We start from the raw sequence: 20,821 nt of genomic DNA on the forward strand, positions 1-20,821 counted from the left end.
AGCACCCACAGAAGTCCCTGCGCACCCTGATGAGACCCTATTAATCCTCACCCCCAGCCTTGACATCCCTGGCCACAGTGATGGCATCATCCCCCGAGGGGCTGTCAGCCAGAACCACCAGCACTGCTGGCACCCCGGCACGGCGCCCTGCGCCAGGACTCAGCAGGTACGTCCTGGCAAAGGTCATGGCTGCCCCTAGACAGGGAGAGGGAAGAAGGGACAGTCAGCAGGATCCCAGAAACACTGCCCCAGCTCCTAGAGTCGCCCCTCACCGATGTTGTTGCCGCTGGGCTCCTCGTAGCGCATGGTGCGGATCTGCTCCAGCACGGCGGGCAGGTCACTGGAGCGGTTCAGGAGCAGCCAGGGCAGGCTGCGGTAGCTGTACGTGGCCAGGGCCACCTGCAAGGGTGCAGGGGAGCAGTGGGCACCAGGGCCCACCCACAACCCTCCCGTTCCCCCAGTGCTGTGGCAGCAGCCTACCTGTGTGCCCTCGGGGCCCAGGCGCCCCAGGGCTGACACGGTGTTGGAGAGGAGGGTGCGCACAGCGCTGGCTCCAGAGGAGCTGTTGCGGGTGCCGTGTACCAAAAACACCACGTCACCGAGGGCATCCCTGCAGACTGCGGGATGGGAAGGGGTGAAGCCACCACCAGGGTGCAGACAAGCCCAGCTCACCCTGCAGGTTCCCCCAGTACCTGTGCGCTCGCTGACGGACACCTCGGCTCCCGGAGTGCTCCCCAGGAGCGGCCGCAGGGTGAAGGTGTAACGCTGGCCCAGGCGCAGCCCGGGGACCTGCTGGGAGCTGGCAGTGCTGGGCAGCGTCCGCGCCCTCTCCCCACCAGCTGCCGCCCAGGGCACAGTCAGAGGGATCAGCAGGCCCCTGCGGGGATGCCGCCCACCGTCCTGGGGCCACCCACTCGTCTCACCTGCGGGAGGGCTCCAGGAGAGGACATAGCCAGAGGCACCGGGCACCGGGGTCCAGGTGAGAGTCACCGAATCCCTCTGCACCTCTGTCACCCGCAGGCTGGTGATGCGGCTCGGGGCAGCTACCAAGGGGGAGGAAAGGGTGTCCCAGCTACATGATGCAACCCGCAGCGTGCTCCCTCCCCAGCCCAATGCATTGACAATCCATCCCTGGGTGCCCCTCTGGGCTCAAGCCATATGTCAGGGGGCTCATGCTGCCTTGGCCCCAGGCAGTCAGTCAGTCCCTTACTGGTGATGGCAGTGATGGTGGCTGGCTCGCTCTCCCGGCCGCCAGCCAGGCTGGTGATGCTGATGTGGTAGTGCCGGCCTGCTTCCAGTCCCGACAGGGTATAAGAGCTGGAGGTGGCTGGGAGCTGCTGGCTCTGCTGGGGCCCCCCTGGCAGGGGCAGAGAGGGGTGAGGGGGTGCGGGTGGGGCTGGCAGGGATGCAGGGGCTCCAGTCAGCTGTGCTTACCTTCAGCCAGGCGCCAGAACAGGCGGTACCCGGTGCTGCCAGGCACTGGCAGCCAGGCCAGGCGTAGGCGGTGCTCCGAGGCCTCGGTCACCTGGAAGCCGCTGACGGGGCGTGGGGGCACTGCCTCCGCTGCGGGGCAGAGGGGCAGGTGTCAGGGACAGGAGTGCCCAGTGCCATCCTGGGGTGATGGCCCCTGCCCCAGCACTCACGGGTGGTGACCACAATGGAGACGGGGTTCCCCTCCCGGTTGCCAATGAGTGCCGTCACCTTCACGGTGTAGGAGACGCCTCCCTCCAGGTTGGGGATGTCGAAGGAGTTGGTGTGGCCAGGAACTCGCTGGCTGTTCTCCGAACCCCCTGCCAAGGACTGTGGCATGAGGCCCCCACCCTGCTGCCCTCACAGCCCACCCCCATCCCCGTCCCACAGTACCGTCCCTGCGGCTCCACACCACACGGTAGGCAGTGGCTCCTGGCACACCGACCCAAGTGACACGGGCAACATTGCTCCTGGATGCCTGCACCTCCAGCTGCGTCACCTTCCCCACCTGCTCTGGCACTGTGACACCAAGAGGGCCACTGTCATCATGGGTCACAGCCGATGGCACCAGACAGCACTGTCAGGTAGGGGTTACCTCACCTATCCGTCCCGTGGCAGTGACAGGGCTGCCCTCACGGCCATCCACAATGGCTGAGACACTGACAGTGTAGACAATGTTGGCGTGCAGCCCATCAATGGTGAAGGTGGTGGGGTCAGCAGGGAGGAAGCGGGATTTCTTCACACCTGAAAAATGGCTGGGATAGGAAGGGCTCCAGCAGTGCTGCCCCAGTACCCCATGGTCCATACACTCACCATCACTGCCTTGCCACGTCAGCAGGTAGCCCCCAGCACCTGGCAGCCCTCGCCAGGTGACCCGCAGCTGGCTGGGACCGGCCTCCATCACCCGCAGATCTGAGACGCTGCCCACCTCTGGGTACTCTGCACCACCCCATAGCACCACAGCATCACCCTGGGGAGTCCAAAGGGACCCCAAAGCCAGGCTGCCATCCCAAGGGGTTGCAGGGGGATAGAGACAGCTGCATGCCAGAGTGGGACCATGCAGTACCAGAACTCCTGGCACCAAACCCTGCTGTGGACTTACTGAGGCGGACGGTGAGCGTGGCAGCACTGCCCTCCCGGCTGCCTGCCAGTGCCGAGACACGCACCAGGTACGGGACACCCTCCCGCAGATCACCGAGCTCCAGCCCCCTCTGGCTGCCTGGGACACGCCTCGTCCTCTCCGTGCCATCTGCCAGGAGGAGGGCAGTGCAGCGGCTGGGTGCCAGCTGTCAGGATCCCCCTGGTGCCACCCTGGCCCTGCCCACAGACTCACCCTGGGTGTTGCGCAGCACCACTTTGTACTCGGTGGCACCAGGGACAGCGGTCCAGCTCAGCCGTGCCCGCCTGCCCGACTCCTCCACGAGCCGCAGGTCTGACACAGCACCCACGGGTGCCTCCACGCCTGTGAGGGGACACGTGAGGCACAGCTGGAGTGGCACAGCCTGGACAGCACAACCCCCATACTCAGCACAGCCCCCACACTCAGCACAACCCCCACACTCATCCTGGGCTGTGACCATACAGCTGGGGTTCTCATGGCCAAGGCAGTCCTCAGGCTGAGCAATGCCCATTGGGAAATCCTACATCCCTCCATGCCCAAGGCTTGGAATGCTGGGGGACAGTTCAGGGGACCCACAGCAGCACTGACCTGTCTGAAAGGTGGTGACAGGGGTGGCCACCTCCCCACCATCATAGAGCGTGTAGAGGGTGATGCGGTACTCGGTGCCCGGCTTCAGCCCCGTCAGCTGGTAAGTATTGGTGCTGCTGGGGAGAGACACTGTTCTGGGGGGCTCTGGTCCTGCAGGAAGGGAAGGATCACAGCCAGCTGCTGGCATGGAGGGCCCACAGGGGCAACAGGCACCCTGAGCCTACCTGTGGCTCTCTTCCACTCCAGACGGTAGCCACGAGCATCACGGGCACTGGTCCAGAGCACTTGGATGGATGTGGGGCCCAGGATGTTGGTCTGCAGCGTCTGGTCTGTACCTGCCTCTGCAAGAGGGACCCCATGGGCCAGAGTACCTTGTGCCACCCTGCTGCAGCCACCCAGCCCATGTCCCTGACCCCCACAAGGATAGGGGCTATGAGGGCTGGTCCAGCCCCCTCCCATGCACAGCAGCAGGATGGCATCACCTGTACCCAACACCTACCTGTCCTCTGCCGCACAGTGGCTGCGGGCCCCTCCAGCTGCCTGAAGAGTGGGGCCACCGTCACCACATAGTCGGTGTTGGGCTGCAGCCCCACCAGTGCGTGTGACATCTGCCCGGCATCCAGGTCCACCCTGTGCCTGTCCTGCCCTGTGGGAGCCAGTGCAGCAGTCCCTTGGGGAGGTCAGGCAGCAGGTGCCACCAGCTCCCTCCTGTCCTTCCTCAGGGACCAGCAGCAGGGGCACAAGCTGTGGGAGAGGCACCTACCTGTGCGGGTTGCCCAGGAAAGGCGGTAGCCGGTGGCGCCGCTGACAGGCTGCCAGGCCAGCAGCATGCTCTGTGCTGACACGTTGTGCACTGTCAAGTGCTGCACGCCCACCAGGTGCCCTGTGGAAGTGAGGTGACTGTCCATCTCCAAGGGAATGGGGCAGCAGGAAGCACCTTCACCTGTAAACCGCTGTCTCCAGGAACCCCCTTGCCCTGCTCACCAATGCCAACCACACTGAGGTCACTGTGTGCAGCCCGCGCTCAGGCGGCTCCTTCAAAGCATCAAACTGTGCAAAATGGAGCTCAAATGTCTTCCTCTTAATGCCTTAAATACTTTCTGTGGGTTAAGACTGCCTGGGGCAGCTGAAGGAAATGGTTTGCCAAAATCAGATGCTTGCAAAGGTGCTGCCCTGGGGCCTCAGCCCCACTCCTACCCGGAGATGCTTTCCAACAGCCTCTGCCCTGGTGGAAACCACACTTTCCTCCCACAGAGCACTGTACTCAAACCCTGCATTTTTTTCAGTCAACATTTTTTACATCATGGGAAGAAAGCTCTGGTGGAAACACTCCCAGAAGGCTGCAAAGGAAATTGGGAGCACACAGTGCTGCATTCTGCCCTGGGAGCAACTTCTGGGGCCCAGAGCATCGCCTTGTAGCCATGCTCACCTGTGTCCCCATCCCACTCCCACAGGCAGCAACAGGCCAGGCAGCCCCATCCCAATGGGGCATAGTGATGGGAGGGGAGCATTCCTGGGCTGGAAACCTATTCCTAGCCCTGACTGGGCCCAGGGGTTGGCACAGCACTCACGTGTCCGGGCGGTGAGGGTGGCAGGGGCAGCGGGCTGCTGTGCATAGTGGGGCTGGAGCATCACCACGTACTCAGTGTTGGGCTGCAGGTTGCTGAGTGTGGCTGACTGTGCGCTGGCTGTCAGGCTCTTCTCCTCTCTTTGAGGTGCTCCTGGAGGGGTGTGGGGGCACAGGGACATAGCACACACCAGGCCCAGCAGGGAAGGGGTGTCTGTGGGCCTGCACCCTGCCCTGAGGATGCCAGTCAGTGCCAGGGGTGGGGAGCACTGGGAAGAGACTGGGACGTGGGCCAGGGCAGGGGCACCCCCTGCAGCGCCCCAGGCCAGGGTGAGGCTGCCAGGTGTGTGGCTCCAGCCCCGTCCCTGGCTGGAACGGGGGTCTGCTGCCTGCCCCCCATGTGCAGCAGCCATGGGGGCACACGCCAGGCCCCAAGCCATTGTGCATGCCGAAGCACACACCCTGAACCTTGCACATGAAGCCTCGGGGTGCAGGAATACACAGGCTGCCTGCACAGCACGCGCCCCACACCCAGCACACGCGTGCCGGCTGCTGTGTGAGGGTGGGTGGATACACACCCACAGCACTCTGGGCTTGTATCCCTGCATCCCTCTGCCCAGGGGCTGCACAAAGGCAGGGAGCCCAGGCAGCACTGCCCTCACAGGGCCCATGCCCTCACCTTGCACAGCATAGCTGAGGCTGTAGCCCCGGGGGGGCTCGGGGCCAGGCTGCCAGGCCAGCCGCAGAAAGGTGGGTCCGGCCTCCACCACGCGAAAATCCAGCACGGAGCCAGCACGGCTTTCTGGAGCACACAGAAGCAGGGATGAGTCCCCAGCCCCATGCCTGCACCCACCCATCCCTGCAGCCATGGACACTCACGGGTCCGTGCTCGGCCGGACACAGACTCGCCGATGCTGTTGGCGTACTGGGCGGTGACAGTGACCAGGTACTCTGTCCCAACACGCAGTCCCCGCAGCACAGCGTTTGTCTCCCGCGGCCCCACGCTCACCTGGGCAGGAACAATGTCACACCCCCATCTTCCCCAGGCCACACGTGGAGCCACCAGGAACCCCCAGGAGCTCTGAGCAGTCAGCTGGGGGCACTCACCTCCTGCCTCTCTGCCAGGACAGGCTGCCCTAGCCCTGTCAGCGGCACGTACTGCACCCGGTAGCCGGTGATGGGGCCGCTGGCTGCTCTCCAGCGGACCCGCAGATGGTCCAGGCCCCGCTCCGGGATCTCCAGGTTGGAGGGGCCAGTGTGGCTTGGCCCATCTGTGGGGTAGCACAGGGGCTGTTGGCTCCACAGTGCATGAAGCAGAGAGGAGATCTTGCTGTGGCAGCACACATGTGTGCCCGATGGGATGGGATGGCCAGAAGGCCATTTTGGGGGTGGGATGGATGCTAAAGGTGCACAGTCTGGCACCCAGCACTGTCAGCCCCTGTGCCCCTGGGAGAAGGATGGCGGCCCATACCCAGCAGGCGCAGGGTGCCCCCAGCAGTGGTGCACACCCTCCTCGTTATCAGTGGCACCAGCGTGTCCAGCAGCTTGAAATCACCCACATAGAAGAAGAAGGCGTCAGTAGGCATCGAGGCCACACGGACCAGCTCCTTGCGGTCAGCGTTCTTAATCCCTGGGACACAGGGAGGTGATGGGTGAGGGGGGAACCTGAACCAAGCAGAAGACTCTTTCACGTGCTGCAGAAGCCTCACTCACCCACAGCGAAGACCTTGATGCCCTGGCTCTTCAGCTTTGCTGCTGGCCCCTCAGCATCATCCTGGGACTTGCCATCCGTGATGAGAATGCAGATCTGCAGGGCCAGGAAAGGGCTGTGGGGTCCAGCACGGGGTCCATGGACCTGACACTTCTCCCCATGTTGCCAGGGTCACTGCTCTGCACGTACCTGGGGGACCCCAGGCCGGCGCTGCGTGGGGCCGAAGAAGTTATCAGCAATGTAGCGGAAGCCAGCGCCTGTGCGAGTGTTGCCACCCTTGTAGCTCAGCTGCTGGATGGCCCTTCGGACACTTGTGCCATCAGTGTGCTGGGAGAATGAGAACTCCACCCTGGAGAGCATAGGGGGACACTGTCACTGTCACCCAGCCCTGCCACCCTGCACCCCACCCATGCCCCCTGCCTTGGGCTCACCGTGGGTCATCACTGTACTGTGCCATGGCAAAGCGCACTGCCTTCTCACCCACCACCTGCACAAAGGGCCCCACCAGCTCCTCCATGAAGGTGCGGACAGCTCGGAAGTTGTTCCTTCCGATGCTGGATGAGCCATCCACCAGGAAGGCGATGTCAGCCTCCAGCACATCCTCACACACTGCTGCGGAGCAGTGACAGCACTCAGGGCACAGACTGGCGCTGTGGCACATTGGTGCTGAAGCCCTCTTACTGTCCCACCCACCGTGTGGACCCAGTACTCAGCGCCTACCTTGGCTCTTCTTCTGTGCCATGGCAGCTGGAGGACGCAGGAGCGCCGGGAGCACAGCCAGGAGCAGGAGTTGGCTGCTCATCGTGGGAGCCTGCAGGACAGGATGCTGCCACCGCGGTCCCACACCAGCCCCAAGCCTTGGGGACAGCAGTTCGGGAGGTTCCCAGCACCGCCCGTGCCAGAACGCCTGGCAGCGCTGGGCGGGCAGGGTGCCAGCGCCGCCCCGGGCACCCCAGGGCGCGGAGAGAGCCCCGCTCCGGGCCGGGACAGGCGGCGGGAGCCGGCCCGTGAACAGCCGGTGGGGGGAATGCAGAGAGCCCCGGGCCGGCTACAGCCCGGGATCTGCCTCTGCCACCCCTTCCCCTGCCCCACGGCACGGCATGGGCATCAGCGCCCTTGGCCCCCGCCCGCAGGGGCTCCTACGGCCCGGGAAGGCGCTCCAGGGCAGGGGAGCAGCGCGGGCAGCCCGGCCTGCCAGCCCCTGCCCCGCCGCACGGAGGGCACCTGGCCCGGCACCCCCGCGATGTTCCAGCCTCAGCTCAGTCCGGCCCGGGCAGTGCCAGCCTCGCCGCACGGAGGGCACCTGGCCCGGTACCGCCGCGATGTCCCAGCCGCAATTCAGCCCTGCCTCCAGCCCCAGCCCCGCCGCACGGAGGGCACCTGGCTCGGTACCGCCGCGGTGCCTCCGCCGGGTTCCAGCCCCAGCCCAGCCCGGCCCGGGCGGTGCCAGCCCCGCCGCGGAGCGCGGCCGAGTGCCCGCGGTGCCCCTGAGGAGGTTCCGACCTCCCCGCGGTGCCCTCCCCCAGCTCCAGGCTCACCCGCCGCCCCCGCGGGGCCGCTCCGTCCCGCACCGCTCTGAGCCGTTCCGTGCCGAGCCGTGCCGGGCGCAGGCGGTGCCGGCGCGCACCGGCCCCCGGCGCTCCCGCCCCTTTATGGAGGGCGGCCCGGAGCACGGGCCGGGGGGAGCGGAGCGGCGCGGCCCCCGCCCAGCCCGGCCTCCCAAAGGGCTTTTCCCACCGCTCCCGAGAGGGAAGGAAGGAAGGAAGGAAAGCAGCTCCTGAGGCTCTCCCCGCTCCAGGGCCACCCGGGCTGCCCCGCGGCTGCACGGCGTGCAGCGGCGCCGGGATGGGGATGGAGCAGGACAGGGCTGGACACCCGGGAACGGCTGCGGCTGGGTTTGCCACCGAGACCTCCGTGAGGGGCTGAGTGGGCTCCAGTAGGGCTCAAGGCAGTTTTCCCTCCAGCATCTTTCGGGAAGGTGAGCAGCTCTAGAACCTGCCAGCCAGGAGCTGGCCACCCACTTCCATCCATCTGTCCGTCCATCCATCCATCCATCCATCCATCCATCCCAGGGGAATGTGTCCCGGAGACTTGGGGCCTGGATCCAGGCAGACCTGGTTGGAGCTGCCACAGGGACTTGAGCCCCTGACACAATTTGGGTTATAGCCTGGCTCTGAGCACCAGCCCTGGGAAGGGCACTGGGGTTGAAGGGCTGCTCCCCATGCCAGCACAGCTCCCACCAGGCTGCAGGAAGCCAGGCCTCGTCCAGGATCCTTCCTGCACACCCGTCTGGGGGTACCCAGCATGTGGGACCCTGGCACCCATGGATCTAGTACAGGGACTGAGCTGGAGTCAGCTGTGGGAACATCATCCTGCCCTGCTCAAAACACCATCTCACTGCAGGCTTGTGGCTGAGACCTACCCCGGAGCTGGAGACACTTGCTGGAAAGCCACTGGTGATGTGGCTGCAGTTGCTGGGAGGAGGAGAAAGGGAGAAAATGCCCAGCAAGGCAGGCAGAGATCTCGTGTTGCCCTGGTCTCACTTCTGCCCATCCTGTGACTGGTGGAAGGGACTGGAACAGTCCCCTGAGGCTCCTCCTCAGCCCAGGGTGCACCTTTGACCCTTAGGGTACTCCTCACCCCCAGGGCACCTGTGGGACCACAGCGTTCCTTGGGGCAGATCACACAGCACCTCATCCTCCCCACTGGTGCCTGAGCTCACCTGGGGTTGACACTGCCTCAAGGAACCTGCCATGCACCCCCTGCCACCTGTCCTCTGTCCCCTTGGTCAGTCCTCATTCCCTGTCCCCAGCACCCCACGTACCTGTGCCCTCCTGGGCACTGCCCCAGGGGCTCCCCTCCGGCTCCTGGCAGGGCAATGCACAGACGGCTCCAGAGGCATCTTCCTGCGGGCAGCAAGAGGAGCAACAGTGGGGATCTCTGGGGCCCAGGGCCACCTCACAGCTGGGGGCCGGGGGCAGGGCCACCGGCCACCGAGCAAAGATGCTCCAGGGTCGGCTGCAGGCAACTTTCCCAGGCACAAGCTGTTCCCAGGCAGGGGAGGAGCGGCGATGCCCTCGCTCTTCTTAAAGGTACAGCAAGCAGTGCATCCCCTCCTCTTCATTAGCCTTCCTCTCCTCAGAGCTCAGCCCCGGCCCCCAGGGCCGGCGGGCGGGTTCCGGAGCTCGCCGTGCCCGCAGCTGTGCCCCCGCCTGCCCCAGCGCTGCGGGTCCGGCCGGCAGCCCAGCATCCTCAGGTCAGCACCGTCCCCAGAGCCTCCTCCCGCCAGAGCCCGTTTAATGAAGACAGGGCGGCTGTCCCAATTAGACCGGGGGCTTGGTGAGACAGGGAGCGGAGGGGCCTGCCAAGGGCTCTGTGGCTGGCCCCGGGCCCGGAGCTGCGGAGCCGCCCCACGGCGCGGTGCCGGCGGCGGGGCACGGGCGGCCGGGGGTCACCGCGGCCAGGGGGCAGCGCCGGGGCGGGCAGCGCCCAGCGGCACCCGGACACCGGGACAGCGACACTCCACAGCCGTGCCAGGGGCTCTGCCCACCGCCTGGGCAGCCAGGATTGCGGCAGGCACTGCTTTGGGGTGCTCCCCAGCCACCCACGGCAGCATCTTGACCACCTTGCCAGCAGCACTGCCCTTACATGTGCGCTGGAGCGGGGCACAAGGGCTGCTGGGTCCCCAGAACCGGAGTGTCTCCGCCTCCGCGGTGTTTCCCAGCTTCCCTCCGCATACCAGGAGCAGGGAAGGAATCTGCGGCCGGCGGCGCGGGACGGTCCTGCCCGTGCAGATGGAGAGCGCCAGGTGTGAGTGACTCACGGGCACCCCCGCGCCGCTGCACGCCAGCCCCTCCGGGGACAGCCTGAGAGGCTGGAAAGCCTGCTCAAAGCCCAGCCACCAGTCACTGCCACAGCCCAGACCTGGGGTTCCCCATCTCCCAGCTGGCTCGGCCCCAGAGCGTGCTGATTCCTCTGCGCAGACACTGAACAACATTTGTAGGGCTGGCCCTGACCCCAGATCCTCACCTGTGCATGCCAACCTGGCTCCCAAATGACACTCAACAGCTGGCCACATCGTGAGACATTCCAGGACACCTCCACAACCCTGGTCTTTGCAGGGCACTGCCCAGGCAAGCACTAACCCTGAGCCTCACAGGAGTCATGCTACCCCTGGGAAGGGAACCCCCTGGTTTGAGAGTGTGCACAAGGGAAGCACAGGAGCTGAGCCTTTCCCTGCCCCTGCTTGCCAGGCATGAGGCCTCACTGCTGCCTTAATGGGAAAGAAGAAAATCTTCAGCCCCAGGTGAGGTTTCAGCTCTCTGGGACGGGATGAGTCACACACAGTGGGGAGGTACAGAGCCTGCTGCAGTCACACACCATGGTGGGGTACAGAGCCTGCTGCACAGTCACTCACACACCATGGTGGGGTACAGTCAGTCACACACCATGGTGGGGTACAGAGCCTGCTGCACAGTCACACACCATGGGGAGGTACAGAGCCTGCTGCACAGTCACTCACACACCATGGTGGGGTACAGAGCCTGCTGCACAGTCACACACCATGGGGAGGTACAGAGCCTGCTGCACAGTCACTCACACACCATGGTGGGGTACAGAGCCTGCTGCACAGTCACACACCATGGGGAGGTACAGAGCCTGCTGCACAGTCACTCACACACCATGGTGGGGTACAGAGCCTGCTGCACAGTCACACACCATGGGGAGGTACAGAGCCTGCTGCACAGTCACTCACACACCATGGTGGGGTACAGAGCCTGCTGCACAGTCACACACCATGGTGGGGTACAGAGCCTGCTGCACAGTCAGTCACACACCATGGTGGGGTACAGAGCCCGCTGCACAGTCACACACCGTGGGGAGGTACAGAGCCTGCTGCACAGTCACTCACACACCATGGTGGGGTACAGAGCCTGCTGCACAGTCACTCACACACCATGGTGGGGTACAAAGCCTGCTGCACAGTCAGTCACACACCATGGTGGGGTACAAAGCCTGCTGCACAGTCAGTCACACACCATGGTGGGGTACAGAGCCTGCTGCACAGTCACACTCCATGGTGGGGTACAGAGCCTGCTGCACTTGTGCTGCTGTGGGGATTGCTGCCCCCATCCCCTGCCCACCCTCTCCACTGCCTCTGGTGCTGATCTGCCATGGGCTGGGATTCAGCACAACCCTTACAGGATTTCAGTTTTCTGGCCCTGCTGTGTTCCTGCAGTGCTCCCCACCCCAGCAGACATCAGCATTCCCAGCCAGTGGGGATGCATGGGGCAGCTCTGGGGCTGCTGGGAGGGAGAAGCCACCTCTCCCAGCCCTTCACACTGGGGAGGGGAGCAGCAGGGGCTAGTGCCGAGGCAGGGGAGGGGTGGAGGAGCTGGCCAGAGCCTGGAGGGGGAACCTTGTCTGCCACAGAGGCCAGTTGAGACATGCTCCAGGAATGTCTTCCAGCACCAGGCACCGCCAGCTCCATGATGTGGCACCCAGCCACCCAGCCCAGCATCCTAGAAAAGGGGCCCATAACCCCTGGCTATACCAGTCAGCTCAGGGAGAGCCCAGAGGGACAGGGTGACACTCACAGTGCAGCCTTGGGGAATGCTTGTGCCACCCCATAGGACAACCCAGCAACCCAAGAGACCACAAAATGGACCAGGGTGGGAAATGGTCGGCCCTTACCTCCTGCTGACCTACCCTGATGGGTCTGGGGTAGGAAGAAGCCATGCCAGCCCTCCAAGCTGCACTTCACAAGAGAAACAGACAGAAACAAACAGCTCCTCTGTGCCAGAGCACCCTCCATCCTGCTGCTGCCCAAGGCCACATCCCTGTGGCAAAAGGAGTCAAAGTACGATATCAGGATGAAGCCACGACCAGTGAGCTTCCCTCTCTGCCCAGCAGCTCTTGGAATGTCCAAAGTTAAGGGGATGCTCCTGTTTTGGGGGACCTTAGCTGCTGTGGAGGCAGCAAGTAGCAGTCTGGTGACAGAATGAAGATGGAGCCAAGTGGTCACTGTAGCCAAGCTTGGGGTCAGGCTGAGCCTGCTGTGCCCCCCCACCAGGGCTCCCCACGGGGTGGGTGCATGTCCTGGCTCTCCCACGGCTGCTGTGGAGGGATGGAAAGCTTTTCCTCTCTGTAAACTGTTGTGTCTGGAGGCAGCTGCCAGCACAGCTGCACACCAGCATCGCACGAACCTGTGCTGGGCTGTGGCCAGGCCCCGCTGGCCGTGCAGAACGGGCTCAGGAGGGAATGGTGACACCACGGGGACGTGACCCTCCCCTTGGCCAAGCAGTGCAGGAGAAGGCAGCCCTGGTCAGCCCAACCACAGAGGCCAGGCTGCTTCTCAGGCACAGCAAGTGAGGGGAGAGCCAGGCACTACCAGTGCTCTGCCAAGGGCTGGCAGCGCTTTGCAATGGCATGGGGCCAGCATGCCAGAAAGGGAAGGTGACAATGGGGATGATGGAAGCAGGATAAGGAGCCAGCAGCAGTGAATGGGGCTCTAGAGTCCCTAGTTAAAAAGCTGCTCTCAGCTGCATCCTGTGGCTGGGCTCTGGATGATGCTGGGGATACCCAGAGAGGCTGGGGCTGGGTGTCAGGGACCCAGGGGGAGGCAAGGGGAAGGTGTAAGCAGAATGCAGGCAGGGGCTGAAACCCCCATGCCTGGCTGTTCTGCAGGAATCCAGCTCCTCGACTGACTGAGGCAGGAGCTGTTGCCCTTCACTCCTGGCCCTGCAGCCCCCACTTGCAGCTGGGTCCAGGCTCAGTAAAATCAACCCACCTTGCCCTTGAGAAAGGGCATGGAGGAGATGGCAGAAATGCAGGGCCCAGGTGCAGCAAAGCTCCCCCAGCACCTCTGCATGGGGGCAGTGCTGCCTTTTGCTCAAGCTGACAATCCCATGGGGTTTATGCCACAGAGATGCCCCAGCCAGCCTAGCACACACAGCTGTGAAAAGGAACCTCCTACTTCTTTGTAGGGGCAGATGAAGATTCCCTGCCCTGGGGTTATGAGGATTGAGGTGCTGCCAGCCCAGTCCTGGCTGCAGGGTGTGCAGGGAGCAGCAGGCAGTGGCCGGCAGCCCCTGGGGCACAGCCGGGCTTGGGGTGCACAGAGACACCCAGGGACCCAAAGAGAGACCCAGGGACCCATTGCAGGGCAGGAGCCGGCACCGGCAGAGCACAGGGAGCGGCTCCCCTTCCTCCCGGTGCCTGCAGGAAGGAGGAGACGAAGGGAAGCCGAGGGAGCGCTGCCAGCCCACGTCGCACAGCCCGGGGCATGTGCGGGCTGGGCCGGGGTGCGCAGGGCGGGCCTGGACACGCCGGGCCAGGCGGCTGAGCCCGAGCAGCGCTGCCCCGCGCTCTGTGCTCTGCGGGCTCCCAGCGCTGTCCGGCCCTGCCGCGGGCCAGGGGAGGGATGCAGAGGTGAAAGGTGGCATTCCTGCACTGGGAGAGCAGCTCGGGGCGAGGCCGGGTCACCGGTGCTTCCCTAGAGCGCCGGGAAAGCCAGGAAATGTCTTACCTGCAAACAGCGCGGTGCCACCCGCGCCTCTGGCCGTCTCCTGGCCTCAGCAGCATCCCGCCGAGAAGGTGGGTGACAGATGGGACAGCTCAGGCCCTGCTGGCTGCTGGGAGGTGTCACAGCAGGGCTGCTCCTGCCTTGCAAGGTGCTCTGCCCCACATTTGGCTTCCAGGGGCACCACGGCTTCAGGGGACTGGAGGGGCACACAGCAGCAGCCAAGGCCAGGACAGAGCCCAGAGCTGCAGAGCCAGGGCACTTGCAGGAGGAACACAGCAGCCCCTGCCACATGTGGGGACAAGCTGCCATCAGTTCCCAAACCCAGCACCATCTCCACTCCCCATTAGAGTGGGACAAGCACCATGAAGCCATGGCTGCCCCATCCCTCCTTCCCCACACTGCTAGGAGCAGGTGGTACAGGGCTAGATGGGCAAGGCAGCACCACCTTCCCTGCACATGGAATCTGTTCTGTGCCTAATGTTGAGCTTTTCTAGGAAGCAGCAGTTGCCCAGCTCCCAGCACAGCACCCAAGGACAGAAGGCCAGCTGCAGGCTAACCCAACCCTGGGAGCCCCCATGGACCCTGGAGAACCTGCAGGAGAAGGCAGCAGCATGGCATGGGCTGCTGGGGGGAGTAGGGTGGTGACAGCAATGACCAAGTATGGGGGAAGAAGGGCAGAGAGGTAGCATGTGGGCCCAGGGAGCTGGAGCTGTTCCAGGGATGCTGCCAGCTGTGCTGCAAGGAGCTGCTCCTTGCAGGGGCTTTGCACAGCTTGATGGGGCTGGGTATATTTGTTCTTCCTTTCAATGGCAGCAACAAATGCCTCCCTGACTGCAGGAGCTCAAGATAGCTGTATTCCCAGGGGAGGAGTACCTTTGCTATTCCTTGTGAGTCCAAGGAGCCAGTCCTCAGGGGATTCTATCCTGACCCCCCAAGGATGGACATGCTGGACTCTGCTGCTGCACACAGCTCACAGTGGACTGACTCTGCCTTCCCAAGACATGGAAATAACCAGTCACTAATGCCTTGTGCTCAGTCCCTCCTGCTGCCAGCCTACAGGCACTGGTTCCACTGGCCCTGGCAGAGCAGCACACCAGCTTGTGCTCACAAGTGACAGCAAGAGACTCACTCTGGAGCTGCACAAGAAGGAGTTTGCCCACCTCATCTCTCCAAATCCAGATTTCTCACAGTCTCTGTGCCAGGGAAAGCTGTCCCTTTCTCACTCCTCTTTTGCATGATCCTGCTCTCATTTTCCCACTTCTGTATCTGGGATGCAGGCCTGATGGCTGGGAGGACAGGGTGGTTGCTCAATGCTTCCTCTCTACCTCTACTCAAGTGTTTCACAACCTGCATCAACTCCCCTAAAAACTAGCTGCAGCTCTATATGAATTTCTGGCAGGGCTCATGAAAGAGCCCCTGTCCCACTCTCCCAGGGCTTGGCTGCTGCTTGCACAAGGGGATCTGGGATGGGCAGCCCAGCCAGGACCTGCAGGCAGTGCTCCCAGGGAGGGATGGCACAGCTCATACCTGGGTGTGGCAGGGCCTTGCCTGGGACGGCCAGGGGCTCAGGAAGGGGCTCTTACCCCTGGAGAGTTTGGGCCATGCTGCAGCCTCTGGTAAGGGGTTTTTGCAGGCCTTGGGCGCTGATAAAGGCACGTGGATGGCACAAAGCTCTTTACCCACACTTGTCCATGTTGGCTAACAGTGCTGGATCCTCAGCAGCTGCAGGATCCTGCCCTAATGTCTCACACATGACCGATGATCCATGGGAAGGAGGATCAAGGTCTGTCTGTCAGTCTGTTGGGGTGCTGAGGAGGCTGCAGGGAGCCAGCACCCAGGGGATCGACGCTGCAGGAAGGGTCAGGCTCACCCAACGTGTGGGGCAGCAGCCAGGCTGCAGGGGAAGCTGCTCCAGAGGGATTAATGCAGTTCACGAGACCAGACTTGTCCTGTGTCTCTCCCCCGCGAGGCTGTGCCATTGCTCCTTCAGCTCCTTGGCTGGGTGCCCGACTCCAGAAGAAAGGAATCAAAAGGACCAAGCACCCGCCCTGCCCTGCCGGGTGAATCGCTGTCTGTCACCATGGGAACTCCTCCCTCCCCAGACCTCCCCTGGATGATTTCACTTCTCGCGGAGCAGGAGGGCGTCGCCAGGATGGCACAGGGCGGGGGGACACGTCCATGCCACACAGGGACCCCCCAGCTGTGGGGCAGGTGCTGGGGAGCTCCAGGGCAAGGCTGAGCACAGTGCACCCCCAGAGCAGTGACAACTTCGGGGCTCTCAGAGCTCCAGGTCCTTGCAGAAACCACATCACCAGCGCCTCTGCACCCCTCTGCATTGCCGCCAAGAAGGGAAGAGCACAGCATCCTGTCTCTGCCCCCTCACCACCTCCAGGACTCACCTTGAACCACGAGGATCTCATCCTCCGTCCCCCTCAGCAGGGCTGGGGCAAGGTCACCTGTGAGTCAGTGCTGCTCGTGCGAGGCAGGAACAGGAGATGCTTGTGTTCCCACGTCATAGGGGCTCCTGCCAAGTGCTGCACATCTGGAACAGCAGTAAACAAAGCAGGGGAAGCCACAGAACCAGAGTGGACAGCAGCCAGGGGCAGCAGGGACCTCCAGCCTCGCAGCGGCCAGTGGGGGAAGGGGTGCAAAAAGCAGAACTGCCACGTGGAGCTGGGATGCCCAGACTCAAGCACACTCACCTGCCATCTCCTCCCCCTGACAGCCTCCTGCTGTGCCAGGGCATCCTCTGTGCCAGGGGACCAGAGGCAGGAACTTGCCACAGACAAATGCTGCTCCAGTTCCCAGAGCCACTCTGCACCAAGTTCCTGTGAGAGACCCCCTGGCACAGGCAGTGATCCCTACCTGGAAATCCCACCCTCCATGTGCCATGGGTAGCACTGAGCCTGTTCCTCCATCACTCTGAGAGTGACATGACCTGAATGGGGCCCATGGGTTTGGTACTCAGGAATCTGCACAATGCTGAGCCCTACAGTGCACCCCGATAAACTCAGAGTGCACTTTCCTGAAGCTGAAATACATCCACTGCTAAATCTTGAAGCAACATCACTGCAATTCCTTAGATTAAACATTCAAATGAGGAAGAAAAAAATCCCCTCCAGAAGAGCCAACTCATTCTTCCCTAAATATAACAAATCAAAGATAAGCAGCACGTTCCCTTCAGAGCATTATCCAAGTGCCTACTCGGAATAAAAGCCACATGCAAAGCAGAAAGCAGTGCACAGTACTGGGGCTGCTTTACAAAATGCTTTGCGCACCTGAGTCACTGTGCTGAGGGCAGTGCATGGGGAGCAGCTTTATTTCTGTGCATTGCACCTGGTGTCAGCACCCACAGTGCCCCAAAATCTGAATGCTCCACGTCACACTGCAGGCTCCTGGTGGGACCAGGAACAGCACTCAGGTATTCAGGCTCATTCTTCAGTATCTTAAACCTTGCTTCAGGCATTTAATCTTGCTTCCTTCGTTGTCCTCATGCTGTCCCTGCTGTGCAGCTCTCTCACTACAGCAGGATATGGAGCCTTAAATAAGCCCAGACCATGGCAGAGGCTCAGCAGTGGATGGTGGGACACTGAGCAGCAGCAGGGTCTCCAGGGCAACTGGCAGGTGATCCAGCACAGGTACTGCTGACACCTCTTTGTACAGAAAAAAATCCCTCTTGCTCCCACAGGTCAGGGCTGGGAGCTCCCCAGGCTGCCATCCCAGCAGCTCCATTTTCCATTCCTGGGCAGATCCCTCTCCACACCCCACACTTCAAACAGCTTTTCTGGGCACCCCCAGTGATGGTCTGAATGGGCAACAAAGCCAAACCTCAGCCTGGCAGCCCCACTAAAACCTCACAGCCCCAAGGAAGGAAAATGTACAAGGGGAAAAGACAGGAAAGCAGAGACTTGCATGGAAAAGTGAGAACCATCCAACCTCTGTGGATGGCGTGTGGGGTAAAGCAGCTTTTAATGAGGGTGTTCAGGGCTGCAGCTCAGCCCTTCCAGGCACAGCAGTGCAGACAAAGGCAGCTCCTGCCACCATGCTCGTGCCTCACAGCAGCCTGGGATGGCTGTTGCTGGCAGTCAGGCCTGGATGGGCCTTTTGTCCACCGCTTTTCCACGCAATGAATACACTAAAAGCTTTACATGAGGCATTTCCTTTCCCAAATAGGAAACAGGATTGCTGGATATGTGTCCAGATATCACTGCTCACTGTTCCTCTCTCCTGGTGAGAGCCTCAGCAGTGAAATGCAGGAGTCCTGGTCAGCACTACCAAGCACCAGGTACCTCCCTCAGCCTGGCCATGCTGCAGCTCCCCTGGGTGACACCATCACAGGGAGAACCCATCCCTTTCCTGGGCAAACCACACTAGACAGGGGCTGGATGGGGGACAAAGCCCCTGGTCACAGCCATGCCAACACCTCAGTCAATCACCAGGGGGCTGAGCACAGCAAGGCTCCAGCAACACAAGACACCACAGAGCTGCCCTGCCTTCTAAACCCCACTCACCTATGGCTCCCACTGCCATTTCTCACCAGCCCTGGCAGGACAGCAGGTAGAGAAGCAGGCCCAGAGGGCTGTGGGCTCTCCTCCCAAAAGCTCTCTGGCACCAAGGAATGGCACAGCTCCAAGCCTCTCATTTCTGTGAAAGACTCCCTGCAGCTCCCTGCTTCCCCAGGACAGGCTTGGCTCAGCACCCATGATGAGTATCAACTGTACTTTCCAGGGTGGGTAATTAGCTCAGGTGAGGCAACTCTTGACAATTGGCTGCTGTGGCCCCTCTCTTGGCAAGCACCCGAATCACAAACAAGCATCTCACATATCAAAGGGGCTGCCTGCTCCACAGGCAGATCCACCCTGTGCATCTGCTGGGCCCTGCAGCCCTGCACTGGGGGTACCAGCAGCTCTGCCTGCAGAGGCCAGGACAGCATGGAGCACTCAGCACAGGGCTCTAGTGAGCACCCACCGTTTTCACTGCTAGATTTACATTCCTGGAATAGCTCTGTGTAGTGGAGACAAGCCACTGAAATCCTGTGTCCAGGAAACTGCAGAGCCTTGCACAGGGTGCACACAGTATCCAGCTTTCCAAATCCTCTCCTTTAGCAGCCAACAGATGGAATGTCAAGGTGTCATGGAGTAAAAGCCATCACAATAGCTCCAAAGAGGGCACTTAACCTGGAGAGGGTAAGACCATGCAGGAGGGGAGGGAGCAAAGGCCAATCCATACACCAGGCTAAATTTATCAGCACAGACTAATGGGATCCCAAGTAACCTTCCAAGTAGCAAAATAAAACACTTAAGCCATTGAAAACTAAACTGGTCAAAGAGCCCCACTGAACAATCCTGCATTGTCCATGGAGCCAGGAAACAGATTTATTAGGTCACCCAGGCCACTCCAGTTACAGTGAACTTGGGATGCTTCTAGGGATGGTTCCAACTCCATCCTCTGGCACTGTCCTTCACTGGGCAGCGGAAACTGCGGGGAGGGAAGGGGGAGAGGTCCAGCAAAAGATTTCTTTTTCAAGGTTCAGGAAAAGCTGAGATAGGACACTTCTGTCATGCCAGACATTTCCCAGTTTGGAATCTCTGTTGGAGGAACAGAAACACCCCCATACAGCTCCAAAAGCAGGAGACCTGCCAATGAGATTAGAGCTTCAGCTCCTCCAGTATCAAAGCACTCGGCTGCCAAATGCTTAATGACTCTGCACCAATTCCAGGTTACACTTCCCAAGCCCCTGATAAGGCTCAGAGCATGGGTGACTTTGCCAAGCAGGAACACTTGACTCCTGAATGGGCTTCCCTTTCCCACCTTTTACATCCCCAATTGTTGTTTACCAAGGAAAAAAATAATATGGCAAACCTCTCAATCCTTGGAGCTGGTGAGACACTCATGTTTCTGGAGGCATGGACTGCCACAGCACACAAACACAACAAGCACTACAAGGCACAGTGCCACCACAACTGCAGCCTGAAAGTGCCAACATCCCGGGCACAGCTCAGCCTTAACTCTTAACAGGCACCCAACAGTCCTCTGCATCCAGTGCCACTCACCAGGGCACAATTCCTCATCCAGATCAGCCCAGATACTCAGAGTTCTACAAGAAAAAAGCATCTACAAAATCCATTTAAGGCTGCATAAGCCAGACAGCCCAGCAGACCTGCAGCCTTTGGTCAGGAGCTGGTCCTTGCTGAAGTGCTGGGAGCAAGGCTCAGCACAGGCAGCTGCTTTTCCAGAAAAACAGAGCAACCTGGAAAGCATCCGTTGCTGAGGGCTTTGAATGTGTTCCTAGAATAAACTAGTAGAGAAGAGCCTGAGGAATTAATTACTCAAGGAAAACATACATTCTCAAAGAGATACCTCCAAAGAAGAAAACTTGTAGGAAATGCTAAGCAAGGATCTCTTTCCTTGTATTTCTCACCAACTGCATAACACTTTGGAAAATTAACCAAGAGGGGAAAGTATATAGCAGTGGAAGATAAAAGAGGATTACACTCTGATTGCAGTCACAAAACCAAGACAGAACCATTTACTGCTTCCACAAGGCTGGAGGCATAAGTGAGCTTGTTAAGTTGTTCAGCCCTCAGTGCACTTGTAACAAGCCAGAGCTTGTGACAATAGTTAAACCCAAATTGCATCAAGAGCATTTAACAGTTTCAAACTTGCCTAGTATATGCAATGGGCTCAGACACACTGACTCTCTGATCAAGAATCCAGATTCAGCACAAATGATTTAGTACACTGGATTAGTCTCAAGTGTAATGACTAACTCTGAGAAACTTCTACACTATTTTTAAATCTCCCTTGTCAGGGCAGAACCTGGAAATTAAATGAGAACCT

At 61.2% G+C, this 20,821-nt stretch overlaps 1 protein-coding gene across 1 annotated transcript in view; it reads right to left on the reverse strand.

The window, feature by feature from the left end:
* COL7A1 (collagen type VII alpha 1 chain) overlaps positions 1-8,053 on the reverse strand; it is a 29,884-nt gene extending 21,831 nt beyond the window's left edge. Inside the window, exons 1-27 of the mRNA XM_054281206.1 lie at positions 7,995-8,053; positions 7,177-7,267; positions 6,888-7,068; positions 6,646-6,805; positions 6,459-6,552; positions 6,217-6,375; positions 5,853-6,016; positions 5,625-5,754; positions 5,425-5,547; positions 4,750-4,899; positions 3,942-4,061; positions 3,678-3,824; positions 3,403-3,519; positions 3,179-3,328; positions 2,804-2,932; positions 2,573-2,719; positions 2,284-2,409; positions 2,071-2,214; positions 1,864-1,989; positions 1,644-1,790; positions 1,435-1,563; positions 1,211-1,357; positions 924-1,043; positions 693-839; positions 481-617; positions 273-399; positions 52-195 (exon numbers count right to left, since the gene is read on the reverse strand). Of these exons, the coding sequence (XP_054137181.1) occupies positions 52-195; positions 273-399; positions 481-617; positions 693-839; positions 924-1,043; positions 1,211-1,357; positions 1,435-1,563; positions 1,644-1,790; positions 1,864-1,989; positions 2,071-2,214; positions 2,284-2,409; positions 2,573-2,719; positions 2,804-2,932; positions 3,179-3,328; positions 3,403-3,519; positions 3,678-3,824; positions 3,942-4,061; positions 4,750-4,899; positions 5,425-5,547; positions 5,625-5,754; positions 5,853-6,016; positions 6,217-6,375; positions 6,459-6,552; positions 6,646-6,805; positions 6,888-7,068; positions 7,177-7,258 (3,547 nt within the window). The 5' untranslated portion in view covers positions 7,259-7,267; positions 7,995-8,053. The remainder of the gene's footprint in view (positions 1-51; positions 196-272; positions 400-480; positions 618-692; positions 840-923; positions 1,044-1,210; positions 1,358-1,434; positions 1,564-1,643; positions 1,791-1,863; positions 1,990-2,070; positions 2,215-2,283; positions 2,410-2,572; positions 2,720-2,803; positions 2,933-3,178; positions 3,329-3,402; positions 3,520-3,677; positions 3,825-3,941; positions 4,062-4,749; positions 4,900-5,424; positions 5,548-5,624; positions 5,755-5,852; positions 6,017-6,216; positions 6,376-6,458; positions 6,553-6,645; positions 6,806-6,887; positions 7,069-7,176; positions 7,268-7,994) is intronic.
* Between the last annotated feature and the right edge of the window lie 12,768 nt (positions 8,054-20,821).

This window comes from Melozone crissalis, unplaced genomic scaffold, assembly GCF_028551555.1.
Source record: "Melozone crissalis strain CALT ecotype California unplaced genomic scaffold, PUWL_Pcris_2 ptg000029l_1, whole genome shotgun sequence".
Taxonomy (NCBI): domain Eukaryota; kingdom Metazoa; phylum Chordata; class Aves; order Passeriformes; family Passerellidae; genus Melozone; species Melozone crissalis.